The sequence below is a fragment of the Lissotriton vulgaris genome, chromosome 1_2, assembly GCF_964263255.1.
Source record: "Lissotriton vulgaris chromosome 1_2, aLisVul1.2, whole genome shotgun sequence".
Taxonomy (NCBI): Eukaryota; Metazoa; Chordata; class Amphibia; order Caudata; family Salamandridae; genus Lissotriton; species Lissotriton vulgaris.
In genome coordinates, this window is record NC_141686.1 from 317,584,646 (window position 1) to 317,599,657 (window position 15,012).

The window sequence follows — 15,012 nt, forward strand, 5'->3', positions numbered from 1 at the left end:
GTCAATGGGCTAAGACTTCAGAGAGCATGTGAAGCAAGTTGTTTTACCAATTATAACCCCTTGAATACCAAATGAAAGGACACCAGACAAGGTATATATCAAATATGGATCACTGACAGAATTTCGAAATCACAAATATCGACCTACAAGAATATCGAGTCAACAATATCGATGGCAAAAATATCGACATCCTATCTACAACATGGTAAGTACAAAAATATCGAAAAAATAATATCGATGTAAAAAATATCGATGTTAAAAATATCGATTTTTTTTTAATATATATAAATGTAAAATTAAGTATATAACACTAATAAATAAAATATACATATTTAAAAGTATCTAATAATGTTTAAAATTAAATAATTAATACATATATATTACTAATACATTAATTAAATATATACACTAAATATATAATATATAAATACAGAACAATAAGTATTAATACTTATTTTACTAATTTATAAATTAATAAAATATATTCTAATTTACTAATTAACATTTACAAACATAAAACAATAACATAAATAAAATGTAAGTAATAAAAAATAAAAAATATTTTTTTTACAATTAATTATATAAAACATTGGATAACATAAGGGTAAAAATTACTATTCCTACTCCAGAGAGTGCAACAGTAGGGAAAGCGTTTCATAGCGTAGGGGTAAAATTACTATTCCCACTCCAGTGGGTGCAACAGTAGTCAAAACTGACCCTGAACCCAAAAAATATCCCTTTACCCAAAAACTGAAAACTGACCCTGAAGCCTAAAAATACCCCTTTACCCAAAAACTGAAAACTGACCCTGATCCCTAAAAATACCCCTTTACCCAAAAACTGAAAACTGACCCTGAACCCTAAAAATACCCCTTTACCCAAAAACTGAAAACTGACCCTGATCCCTAAAAATACCCCTTTACCCAAAAACTGAAAACTGACCCTGAACCCTAAAAATACCCCTTTACCCAAAAACTGAAAACTGACCCTGAACCCTAAAAATACCCCTTTACCCAAAAACTGAAAACTGACCCTGAACCCTAAAAATACCCCTTTACCCAAAAACTGAAAACTGACCCTGAACCCTAAAAATACCCCTTTACCCAAAAACTGAAAACTGACCCTGAAGCCTAAAAATACCTTTACCCAAAAACTGAAAACTGACCCTGAACCCTAAAAATACCCCTTTACCCAAAAACTGAAAACTGACCCTGAACCCTAAAAATACCCCTTTACCCAAAAACTGAAAACTGACCCTGAAGCCTAAAAATACCCCTTTACCCAAAAACTGAAAACTGACCCTGAAGCCTAAAAATACCCCTTTACCCAAAAACTGAAAACTGACCCTGAAGCCTAAAAATACCCCTTTACCCAAAAACTGAAAACTGACCCTGAACCCTAAAAATACCCCTTTACCCAAAAACTGAAAACTGACCCTGAACCCTAAAAATACCCCTTTACCCAAAAACTGAAAACTGACCCTGAACACTAAAAATACCCCATTACCCAAAAACTGAAAACTGACCCTGAACCCTAAAAATACCCCATTACCCAAAAACTGAAAACTGACTCTGAACCCTAAATATACCCCTTTACCCAAAAACTGAAAACTGACCCTAACACTAAAAGTACTCCTTTACCCAAAATTAATTAATGTTACAATTAAATTACTTCCCACCCTATTCCCCTATAAACCCACAACCCGCTCCAGTAGTAAAACATATAATTTACTTAAAAATATACATAAATTATCAATTAATTAATCAATTAATCAATTAAAATAATTAATTGACAATTAATATTTAATTGTAAAATAATTAATCTTTTAAAAATAATTATTTAATTAAAAATAAATTACTTCCCACCCTATTCCCCTATAAACCCACAACCCGCTCCAGTAGTAAAACATATAATTTACTTAAAAATATACATAAATTATCAATTAATTAATCAATTAATCAATTAAAATAATTCATTGCCAATTAATATTTAATTGAAAAATAAATTAATCATTAAAAAATAATTATTTACTTAAAAATAAATTACTTCCCACCCTATTCCCCTAAAAACCCACAACCCGCTCTGGTAGTAAAACATATAATTTACTTTTATATTTCTTTAAGTTATAAAAACATATTAAACACATATTATAACAATTACTTTAAATACTTAACTAAAATTTCTAACACATATTAGTAAATCGAAATTACTTACATCGATATATATGCTATCGATATTAGTAATTTCGATATTACTTACATCGATATATATGCTATCGATATAAGTAATTTCGATATTACTTACCTTAGGGTCGATATTCTGGCCATCGATATTCTGGACATCGATATTCTGTCCTTTCGATATTTGCAACTCGATATAAGTGTAGGTCGAAATTACTGTAATCGATATTTAGACTGTTTACCATCAAATATATATGTATTTAATCTAAACACAACCCCGCTGCACTCTTTAGGAGGTCAGAGGTAAAAATACAATACAAGTTACACAGTTAATATACAATAGGTTGCACTAGGGGCCTCTCAAACCATATACTAAAAAAGTGGTATAAGTACCACGAGAGAATTAGAAATCAGTCCTAGGGCCTGTGGAATCGCTGGGGCTACATTAATCGACCAAAGGTTAGGAAGTAGGAGGACCACGGGAGACGCGTGCAGTGTCTAAACACAGGCACAGGTTACCATTGACTTTCTATAGAGTTCGGAAAAATTTTAAAATATACAATTTAAGGACACTTCCGGATGAACTAGGATGGAACCCTTTTAAACCAGGACACTTCGAGAGTCAGGACCCACGGGAGCATCGGAGTACTCGTGTTACCTCACCCAGGGAAGCCGGGTGCATAGGTGTCTTTTCGTGTCGGGTTTCGTCGTCGTTTCCTATGGAGAGCTGCAAAGAAGTGCTGCAGGTGACCAGTGGAAAAGTGTCCGGGTGGATCAATGATCTGAAGAACCTGAAAGCAGAAGCAACAGAGTCTGGGTCACTAGCCAGTGACCAGGAAGGAACCAGGAAGGAACCAGGAAGGAACCAGGAAGGAACCAGGCGATGTTGGGTGATTTCAGGTGAAGTAGGCGAACTTGTCTCTTCAGCCACGAGGTCCAGGCGGCACCGACGATGACCAGGCATTGGATTCAAGCTGTCCCACGATGGATCTAGATGACTGTGGTGTCGGTATCCGGATTGGATCCAACAAGCCTTGGCAACCGCAACCCACGCAGGATGTCGAGATTGGCTCTGTTGCAGACCAGCAAGCTCTGTGGCGCTTCTCCTTTTCAGGGAAGCCGAAGCAACCAGGAAAGCGAGTTAAATTCAAAGAAAGGTCTTCATGGGGCTCACTAGCCAACGGACTAGGAACCGGGAAGACGTGTCGATCTCAAATCCAAAAGCGGGGCCCACGGAACACTCGCAGAGTGTGGGGGCCTGGGCTTCAAGCACCCCGAAAGAACAACTTCGAGATACCTCGTTGAAGGAGTGCAGCTTGCAAAATGCAGGCTGCCCAGGAGTTCCGGTTTCACGTCTCTCGTGTCGGCCACAGGTCTCAGCTTTGCTGTGGATGTGGGTCGGGGTCAGAGAAGTCTGGAAGTCCAGTTCCTGTGTCGCAGATTCTTTGGGATCCGGCGGGAGCCTAGAAAATGCAGACCGGCCATGTTGCTGTCTGTTTGAACATTGTGGTCACTCCTTGACCACAAGGGAGATATTTTCCATCTTCCAGTCAGAATGGAACATCGAAGGTCCAAGATATGTCTTTCAAAGATTCGTCCAGGGTAATCTAAAGTCCTAGGGACACAGCTCCGATACTTATACTAAGGATGGGGGCTGGACTACCTGGCTAGGTCCCTCCTATGGGTGGACCTGAGAAGGGGGTGGTTGCACCCCTTTCTCTTTGTCCGGTTTCGCGCCAGAGTTGGGGCTGTGCGCCCCAGCAACCAGTTTGAACTGGGCTATGTATGGAGCGCCTTGTGTGCCCCAGGCAGTGTCTAGAAGCATTCACTGAATCCAGCCCTCACTGCCCCAATACACAAAACCCCTGTCTGGGGAGATGCTGGCACCTCCCTGGACAGGAAACCTTTTGTCCAGGCCTCCCCTGCCAGAGTTTCGTCCAGCAGGAGGAGGTCAGACTCGTGTCTGTGGCAGCAGCATCCATTTTGTGATGCTGAGGCTTTGTTTAACTTTAACCGGGTAAAGCAGTAACTACATTTCTTTTCCCTCTAGAAGGGTGGAATGTTTCCCCCACGGCCCCCACTGGCGTGGGGGGGTAGTATTCCAAAGTGTTTGACACCTTACACAACATGTTTTGATAAAGCTAAACCAAAGTTAGCATTAACCGCGAGGATTATAATGCACTTTAGAGTATATGGTATGGCTATATCATAGAAAAGCTATAAGGAGATGGTTCCGAAAGCTGCAGAGGGGCTCAGCTCTTGCTAGGGCACCCTCTCACACAAAACCAAGCACTCTGCATCCAGGATTGTCGAGGTCTGCCATAGGAGTGACTTACAGGTGTTTATGTGTCTATATGTAAAGGTAGATATAGATACACTATATCTAAGTAAGGGGTGATTACACCACGTTACCCAGGCTCTGTGAACAGACCTGTGGTGTCAGTTTGGAAGGCCAGCCAGTGGTGGCATAATACATGCTGCTGCCCCTGGTAGGCCTTGGATGCACCTATGCCCTGGGTACCTAGGGTACACTATACAGGGGCCCACAAGGGTGACCCAGTAACCAATCTGGTATGTACCTAAAGTACATGGAGTCAATTTAGAGAGTGAACAGCTGGGCTGTGGGTCTGTTTAGCAGGCCCACAGCCACACTAAAGTCGAAAAACCAGAAAATCACAGCAAAAAGTGGGGGTGACCATTGGAAGCAGACCCTACTCTCCTACACTACCCAACTGAAGTACTGTGTCGCCTCTTAGCATACCTTGAGTAATACCAGAAATTTCAAGCCGTCCTCACACTCGCCCTCTACAGGCACGACTATGCGAACAGCCTATACCTTGGTGCAAACGCATTCATCATACGCAAGATACAACAGGAGGCGGCAGGGGGCGCTGCTTTCTCAGATCAAGCCGCCAAGATCTGGAACTCACCAGCAGCAGCACTGGAAGCATCCAGGAGCACATACACTTCATATCTAGATCATCCCACAACGATGGAACAAACTCGGAGAGATCACCATACTTTCAATTGCAATCTACAACGTGCAGCCCACAGATCTGGAGCAACCCAACCAGCAAACTACGTTCTACATCCAGGAAGCTAAGAGGGGCCCCCTATGGTTAGCCTGAGTATTATACGGAAATAACAATCCATATTTAACCCCTGGGCGTACGTACACGAACACAAATACCATGAGACTCAGCAGTCACCAGACAACTGTAGGTTAATCCACGTGCACTCACATAAGACAGACCGGCCACAGGTCTTGTCCCTCACTCAGAACTTTACCAGCCAACCAGTCATCACCAACTGGACAAGCATTAATAACTGAAAAGAATGGTCACACACTGCTGGCCAATCGGAGGGCTCTAATGTAGTCCACCATTGCAGGTCCTAACTAGCTGAACACTAGGTTGCTTCTTTACATCTCATAATGACACTCGGATATGGGATGATAGTGACAAAGCCCTTAACAGCAGATCTCCCTACCACCGCTCTCCAAGATACCTGCAAATCATTCGATAAAACAACATTTGTAGGGCACGGCACTGTCACTCTTCGGGGTATCTGGGCGCTGGGGTGCAGGGTCTCCATTATGCCAGCTCCCCCTGCGACAGGTCTTGAGGAGACGACGGGAAAAGAGAAGAAACAAGCAGAAAAGGGCAAAACAGAGGGCAGAAAAACGAGCCGAAATGGCAAAACACAGGGCAGAGAATGAATAGAAAAAAAGCTGGGCAGAAAAACAAGCAGAAAAGGCAAAACAGAGGGCAAAAGAAATCTAGCAGAAATGGAAAACAGAGGGCAGAAAATGAACAGAAAAACAGGGCAGAAAAACAAGTAAAAAAGAGCAGGAAAGAAGCAGAAAAGAAAACGGAGGGCAGAAAAATAGGCAGAAATGACAAAACAGAGGGCAGAAAAAAGGCAAAACAGAGCAGAAAAGGGCAGAAAAATTAGCAAAAAAGGCAGAACAGAAGGCAGCAGAGGGTAGAGGACTGTGGGTAAGCTGGACAGGAGAACTGTCACAGGGGAGCTGGCATGAAGACCTACTCCACAGGACCAAAAACAATTGTAAACAAATTATCAGGAAGGACACCGCAGGGCCATAACCGGCTAAGCAGACTCCAATCATAAGTGATACTGCAAGGGGCGCTGCAGAGATGCTCAAAGGTGCTGGCTACTGACAACCATAAACTGCCGTCACCTCTCCACCCACCAGACTGCTAAATGCAGAGTTCCATAGCACCATACCTGCACCTTGGTGGTCATCGCAGACGGCATGGGAACATTTACCATATAGGATCAAAACACAAACAGGTACATGCATCAATCTCGGCATTTGCGATTCCTTAATTGCGATTTTTAAGGAATCGCAAATGCCCATGCATTAAGAAATTGCTAAATAAATTGCGATTCCTTAGAATTCCGTAATTGCGATTAGCATTTTGCGAATCGCAATTAGGGAATCCCTTCCCATTCATTCCTATGGGCCTAGAGGCCCATAGGAATGAATGGGAAGACAATCTCAATTTGCGATTCGCAATTAGCTAATCGCAAATTGAGATTGCGATTTCAAGGGTGCAGGGGTGTCCAAAGGACACCCTGTTGCACCCCTGAAATCAAACAATGCACATATGTTGTGTACACACATGCCATAAGGGCAAGTGTGTGCACAACATGAAAGTTAAAAATATGCACAAAATTGCATATTTCTAACATTTCGCTAAATTACCATGAGGTCCAACCTCATGGTAATTTTTGCTCTCTAATTGCGAAATCGGAATTTTTTTAAGTTTCATGCATTGCTTTTAAGGAATCGCAAAATTGCGATTCCTTAAAAGCAATCGCACTTTAAAAAAAATCGCTAAAATAGCGATTTCTTCACTTTTATGATGATGCATCCCAAATAGTGATTTGGGAATCGCAAACGGCCGAATTTTGCGATTCACACCGTTTGCGATTCCTAAATCGCTTGATGCATGTGCCTGAAAGACTGCACCCTTCCAACCACACACCCTACGTGGCACAGCATGCTGCTCGTATATGAAAACACTTCAGTGCCCTACAGAGAACTGGCAAGCGCTATAGAAAAGCTGTAGTGCAATAAAACGTCAGAGCTATCCCTCCATTTACAGAGATCGCACAGCCTTGAAGCTTGGACAGCTGGGCAGATGTGGCACTCAGTCAGTCAGCGCAGTTTAGTTCTTTGTGCAGTCTGAGGGCAGTTTCTACGCTCAGTCAATTGTGGCTTTAATCATTCATGGGTCACTAAAACGAGAGCTACTGAGTTGAGTAGTACTAAGATCTGTTGCTCATGAGCCAGGAGATGGTGAAACCCACTTTTAGATTCAGAGGACAGGATACAGATGAGACAGCAGAGCTATCCCTCATGTTACACACATTGGGCAGCTGCACTGCCACCAGACTGATGCCTTGTGCTGGACAGAGGTGGGGAGGGTCTTCTGCCCAAAGGGAATATGTTCTCACATGTCTGTGATAAGACACAGAACCGATGGGCAGGACTCCTCTACTGCGCCCTACTTCCCCTGACTTCAGTGCGCTGCGTGCGAATGAGGCTGCGGTTTCATCTCGCGCCCACAATCACTTCCTCATCCAAGGAGGACAGAGAACATCTGTCACTTGTGATATGCACACATCTGGTGAGGGTATTGAGGAACATTGCCTCACACCATGACACGTGGCCACCCGCTGCCACCGCGTGCCAAGCCTTCCACATGGCACAGCTATTAGTAGCAGCACTTTGACGAGTGGTCAAAACACAAGACATGGCAGGCGCCCATCTTCTATGAAAACACTGGAGCCTCGCCAGGTTCCCCAACCCAGGATGCACAGCGAGAAGTATGTATGGAACAGCCATCAAATTTGCGACAAAATCTTCCTTTTTTCGATTTTTTTCCAAAAGTAATCCCATGTAATCCAACATTTCAGCTTCACTCTCTCATAAGTACAACGAGTGCCACTGCGGCTTTAGTCCTAGACACACATAGCGGTACATGTTTGCCTCATAATTCAACATGAAATGACATTCCCAATGCTTTTCAGGCACTGAACTTACCTTCCTTGGGGCCAACTACAATAAACGTGAATAAACAAAAAAGAACCACATGTTGCCATCAGAAACTAAAATCCAACTTCAGCAAGAGAGCTACCAAAGGGGCGGTATCTGGCTGCAATCTGACTCTGCTCAGTTCTACTCCTCTTACAAGGTTTCTCTTTTCTCTAGCACTCTGAGGTTGTCTAGGTGACATATAGCGCTACACAAAAAGATCAGAAAACATACAATGGGAGATTAATGGCTTTAACAAGAACCACTGAGCTCTTTGTACACCTGCCTCATTCGATGTAGCGAGCGGAAAGGGTGACGAATGAGCAACCCATTACCTGCCTTGTCCGCCTTCCTCACTCCAGTCCTTACGTCAATGAGCTCTGTCAGGGACAGGGTAAGATGTCAGCTATACTGGTAACAACTACAAGCATCAGCCCCTACCAGTATATGGTCGACGACAGCAACACCTTCCCGTGTCATATGCATAAACGTGGAGCTGAGCAATATTAACGATTTTATGTTGGACTATGGATGAATTTTCCCCTCCATGGCAATGTTTTATGGTTTTGTGAGGGAGGCTTGCTATAGCAACTGTCACCAAAATGAAAACTTGTGTTTTGAGGGCCTGCACCAGCGGCCTCGATCTGTATTAATAATGAGAACCTGTTCAAGCAGTTTCCATAATTTCTGCGACAGCCGCTCTTCAACAGAGGCTGATATTTCGGATTGCAGTGTGCTGGACTACGGGAATGCCCTTTATATGGGCATGGCAGACGATCAGTTCTCCCATCTTCAGGTAATGCAAAATGCAGCAGGCAGACTCATCTGCAACAATGACATATTTAGCTCAGCCTGTTTAAAAACCCTCTGCTAGCTATTTATGTTCACAAGAGCGGATTCCATACTGTGACCCACACGAGACGGGTGTAGGGATTGCTGAGCTTCCACAAAGGTGGTAACCATCAAATTTAAATGTTTTTCCAAACTTTTTGAAAAAATGGGCAGCATGGATATAGGTCTGAAATTCGCCCAGTTGGTTGTATCCAAAGTAGGCTTCTTTAAAAGTGTGAGGACAATAGCGTGTTTCCAAGACCTTGAGATAATAACCTCATGAAGTGTGGGGGATCCACAACCACCCGTAGTCAGTGTGGCGGTGGAAGCAGGTCGAGGGGAGAGCCTGATTTGATCGTCTGTAGTGTAGCCAAAAATACAGAGAGGTCCAGAGGAGGCCACGACTGAGAAGGATTAGGGCCAGATATGGGAGGTTGCCAAGTGACGCTGTAGGAAGCAGAATCCCCAGATCGCGCTCTGTCAACTGCGATTGAATATTATTCAACATTTCCACAAAGAAGTGGGTCAGTTCTGCACATTGAGGATGGGAGAGAACCGGCGCAGGGATGTTGTGCTGCTCTACAAAGTACATGATATTTTTTTACAGCAATTCTGAATTCGGCTTTGAGCTCCACGACTTCCTATGTACGGAATCTCTTCCCTCTCGAGACCCTTGCAATGTTTTCTTCTCTAGATGAAGCAGGTCATTAAACCAAGGTGTCTGGGTTCTCACCAAAGACTTAAGTGTGGTCGGAAGAGTTATCTCCAGAGAGTTTCTAATCGAGAGATCTATCAAGGGATGATCAGCTTCGACCTTCTGCTTTAGGTCTGGGACAGAGCTTCGAAGCTGTGAATACAAACCTAAGGCGTCCAATTTAAACCAGTTCCTAGACTTGGTTCCTGGTTTGGAAGCCCCTACGGATTGAGTGTCGGGGTCCTAATAGTAAATGGAACTGCAAGGTGGTCTGACCAAGGAAGCGATACAGGTGCCGCTGTAAAGAGATCCGCCATGTTGGAAAAAATAGGATCCAAGAGGCGGCCAGGCTCGTGAGTGGGAGTTGAGTCGCAGAGAGCCAGGTTTAAAACATTCAAATCCTCTATGAGTGAGGAACCCGGGCTGCACATAGGATCCTCTAAAAGTAATTTTGAGGGCACCAAGCAGAGTAAATTTGGCCCACCTGAGGACATAAGTAGAAAGATGATCTGAAAATAGTGTTGCACCACTTCCCAGCATACCCCGGGCCGGGTAGATCAAGACCTCAGATATTGTGAAATTATGTGTGAGAACTATCCTCTTATTCGGTCTGTCTCTTCTCATAATCAAGTAATTTGGAGTGAGAGTGCCAATTACATCTGGTAGCGGTGCCTCATTGAGCCATGTCTCCGTTAAAAACAGGGCATCTGGGGAATTTTTTCCACAGGAAATCAAATAAATGTTGTTGGTGCCTGGGTAGGAAGTGACAGTTGAGACTAAAGAAGCAAAATAAAGTCTTGCTTATGCTCCTGGAGGGAATAATGGTATGACCCATGTCGGCGTTTCCTGTTATTTTCAAATGACTGGGGTCATCTAACTTGGCTGAAAAATTGCAGCAAGTCCATAACAGTGGGCTTGCCAGTGGATCTAAAGAGGTCTGGCAGCCTTCCAAGCAGACCAGTCGAAGTGCCTTAAGTTGTATGGGCCACATGACAGCCTATATGAAAAAGTCTAGGGTTACAGTGCCCTAGGCATGTTCGGGCGCAGACGGGCTTGCATTAGACGCGCCTTTGGAGTACGAGCGGTGGGTCCACGCCACAGCCACTCTAAACTGGGCTAGGCATGCTAACACTGGACCGCTAACATCCGGCGGCACCACAAAATGTCCCCTAAGTGAGATCGAAGCAGGGCCATGAACACGTGCCCAGGCCTAGTAATTCCATTACTCCAAGTCGAGAGGACTTGGACAAATGGAATTACCAGGCCTGGGCAGTGAACACAGCTCAGTTCGTAGAGAGTTCCAAAAGGCTTGGCTCCATGGCGCTGAATGTTTTCCCCGCTCGAACTCACCACCACTAAGTTGGCGAGCGCAGAAAATCCAACAAGCTTTCTCAACACTAGCCGTCGCGGATGGTCACGACCGCTCATGTTGAGAAACCATCCGTTCACGTTGAGGAAGCTGCCGCTCGTGTAAAATATTTACTCGAGCGGCAGAAAGAAGCAGTGCCCTCCTACACTGTGCATGGTGCTGTTTGCGCAGATTATCCAGCGTGGGACAAACACAAGGCGATATAAATCAACGCAAATGGTGTGAGCTAACCCAGTCTTTACGCTTGCGGAACTCCGCATAGCGCAGTAGAGTTTTTTGGTCACTTCGTGGAGTACTGCGCGAAGTTTCGCATAGCGGAACTCTGAACTCTGCAAAGGCATAGGACTTACCAGCATGTCATTAATTAGTTTCCTACCCTTTATAGCAGTTGTGTGTTTGGATTCTCGCCTGTAGATAAATACGGTCTTTGGTACTTCCGAAAATAATCTGTATTTTTGGATGGAATGACGAAGAGCCCTAGTGAGCTAACAAATCTTGGTGAATTCTGAGGGCTGAGACGGGGGAGACCCAAGAGAGAGACACGAAGATCAAACGTAGGACAGTGACACACAGCGGACGATACTCACATGCCGATGAGCCTGGTGACCATCGTCCCGAAGTGGTCAAAGATGAAACCATTGGGCAGGGTCATGAAGTTGTTGAGGAAGGAGGCGATGGTGAAGATCAGGGAGAAACGTTCATCCTGGGCGCTGCAGTCTGTGGAGGGGAGAAAGCCATAGCGGATGGGAAGAGATGAGGACATGGGAGAGAAGAACAGGAAAAAGAGCCAGTCAGGGATAGGATAGAGACACCAGGTGCAAGTGAAAGGGTGGGAGAGAAAGAGAGAGGAGGGAATCAGTTTACATGGACCAGGCACCACAGATGGAAAAACACACATTGCCTAAATGAAATCTCACATGTTCAATGTACCAGCGACAGCAGAAGGGCCCAGCATGGACAGCCATTCCCACTGCCCCTGGGTGCACGATCAACAAAACCTGTCATGGCAATCTTTATCAGGACAAGCATCTTCAGCCACCTCTCAACATTAGGCCCTGGTGAAATTTAAATCAAGCTGGCCTAATGCGCAGAACTTTGGGAATTTCAGGTTACGCTTGTTACGTGAAATTTCAGAAATTACACCATACCCTGTAACCTTTTATGAGCACACGTGGATAACATAAGTGGCCAGATTATACTATTGTTACCATGAAATGCTTCAGTGTGTGCAAAATTAATGTAAGGAGGTACTTTGCTTTAAACACTAATCGCCAAATGACAGATTTGCAATGTGTATAATTTTCACAAACTGTTGCACAGTTATGCAGAAGCAAATTTTGTGAATGTTGTCCCCCTACTCAACATCCCATCAGAGTCGGCTGTCCATCAGAATACCGTGGGCGGGACGCCATTCTCCAAAAATCTTCTAGCCTAAATATCGACTGCAGAAGTATTGAGAAGGTAAATATATATATATATATATGGGGAATTAAAGGTTTAATACACTAAACTCTACATAAATGTACTTTGTTGATATTGACAGCCCCAAGGATTGTAGATGAGGAATTGAGAATAGGAAACAATATTTCTCCTCCAGTCTGACATGCAGCCCCAGCTTTTCATCTTCAAGACCCTTGTCTCTGATGGAGACATCTGAGTTCTCCATCAGTCATTCATAAAATAAGGGGAAGGGTCCCTTTCACAGCATGCACGCCATGATCCGGGGTCATCTACACGTTCGCGGTTCCTGTTAACTTCAGTTTTTCTACCCTGGGACTCACAAAAAACATTCCAATCCCAGAGAAAGAAACCACGAAGCAGGGAATTGGGTTTGATGACGCGTGTGAATGTGCTACCCTGGTCAGTCACGTCACTTCCTCTTCCTTTAACGTCACCGGAACATTGAGGAAAATGTTCCTGCTGATCTCTCTGTCCTCACGAAAATCGGTTGTTCGAGCCCAGATTTCTTCACTCCTCGATTATTAAAAATGCTCTTTATTTGAAGATCCGTCAGCTGTCCTTAAACAAGTTGCAAGCAGTTCAGAAAGCTGCCGCGTGCCTGATATTAAATATTCATAAACACCAGTCGGTGTCTCAGGGACAGATTATACCCCACTGGCTTAAATCAATGATATCGATTATTGTGAAATTTCTGTATCTCTCGCTCATAAAGCACTTGGGGCCAGATGTATCAAAGGCTTTTACCCATTCTGTGTCTATGGGAAAATGTGTTCATACATATGGCCCTTTATCACATCTAGCAGGTTTCTAAGAACTACATTCCAGTGGTAGATCGTCTTCTTCACTCGAACGATGGTAAGAACTGGTACCCCGAGTGACGGTGGCTAGTAGGGATGGAAGAGCCCTTTCCTTTGCCAAGGGATAAAGGATGGAACTCTATGCCCTCAGATTAACTCCCTTGATATAGACTAATAAATATTTAGGAAAGCTTTAAAAACGTGGCTTCTTATGAGCTCATTTTTAGTTTGGTGGATTGATTTGACGTGCTCTGCGTCAGGACATGTGGTTATGCAGCGCCAAGACGCCCCGGGGTATTAGTGCGCTTTAGAAGTTATTTTTTCAATTCATGACACATGCTATTGAAAACCTGGCACTGAGGATGGCAACTCCCCCTCCTCTCGCCATGGACCACCTCCCTCACCCTGGAGCTTGTAAGCAAAGCTGGTGACACAGGGACCCTGGAAGGTGCCAGGCTCACATCTACTAGAGTTTGTAGACAATGACGTTTCAAACCTCATGGAACAAATGTAAAGACACTTTTACAAACTAGTAACACAAGTACACGGGTAATACATACAACGCACGCACAATTACGTGAAAATAGTGACTGTATTAGACCACTTGAGCATATGACGTAACAAGAAACACCAGTGGATAACAAGGCGGGCTTGAAATGTAGCATGAAAGGCAGCACGACAGAACAGGACCCACGGACATTTCTTTTTGTGTAACTCACAGAAGATGACAAACTAGCTCAGTCGGTAAAAGCGCCTGCTGTACCCATGTTTATGCAATCACCAAGTTATAAATGTTTGTTATCAAGCATGTCTGACTCAGCTTTTCATCTTTCTGAGGTTGACACTGAGAAAATGAGTACAGGACGAAAGGAGACCCTCACACTGACAAGAGATATTATAAGTGATGTCCTGAAACTTGATGGGGTGAGTAACATAACCTGGTTACGATATGTCGAATCTACTTTAAATGCTAACGGGATACATCACCTTATTTAGATCCTATAAGCTGCTGTTGTATTTCTAAGAACGATCTGAAAGCCCAGCTATTACCGAATATGCAGATTGGAAGGGAAATCTTAAACGCCAAGTTGTCAACAGTTGAAATATATCTAACTGTACCGAGTATCTCACAAATGGAGAAAAAAATCAACGTACCTAACTTTTGTAACTAATCTACAGCATCGGTACATCCTGGTGAGATTCAGTCTAAACTATATTCCTCTAATGTTGGGCGTCCCTGGTAATGTTTATGTTGCTGCTGATCTCCCACTCTGTACTTGTGATAATCAGTCAATACAGAATGATATGCATTTTTTGTAAACATTACCATAATGAGAGGAAAAGGTTCATCATCCCCATTTTGCGAAAAATGAATTTTAGACAATGTGGTGTGTCCTTTTACTATTTACAGCTGTCGTCTGACCCCTTTATCTGTTCCGCTGTGGCATCCTTTCTTTTAACTGCTCTAAAAAAGAGACGTTCAGTCTGCGGATCCAATTAATTGTAATATGAACTTAATCAAGTATGAATTTTTATCATATGTTTTGAAATTGTATAGCTATTGTATCTTAACAATTATCGTAATGTAAGGATGTGGAATGTTTTTATCTTTTATC

General features: G+C 43.6%; 1 protein-coding gene across 11 annotated transcripts in view; it reads right to left on the reverse strand.

The window, feature by feature from the left end:
- SLC43A3 (solute carrier family 43 member 3) overlaps positions 1–15,012 on the reverse strand; it is a 468,756-nt gene that overhangs the window by 165,053 nt on the left and 288,691 nt on the right. For all 11 annotated transcript variants that reach the window (XM_086953361.1, XM_086953355.1, XM_086953354.1 and 8 more), the window contains one exon: positions 11,726–11,855. In XM_086953361.1, the coding sequence (XP_086809487.1) occupies positions 11,726–11,855 (130 nt within the window). The remainder of the gene's footprint in view (positions 1–11,725; positions 11,856–15,012) is intronic.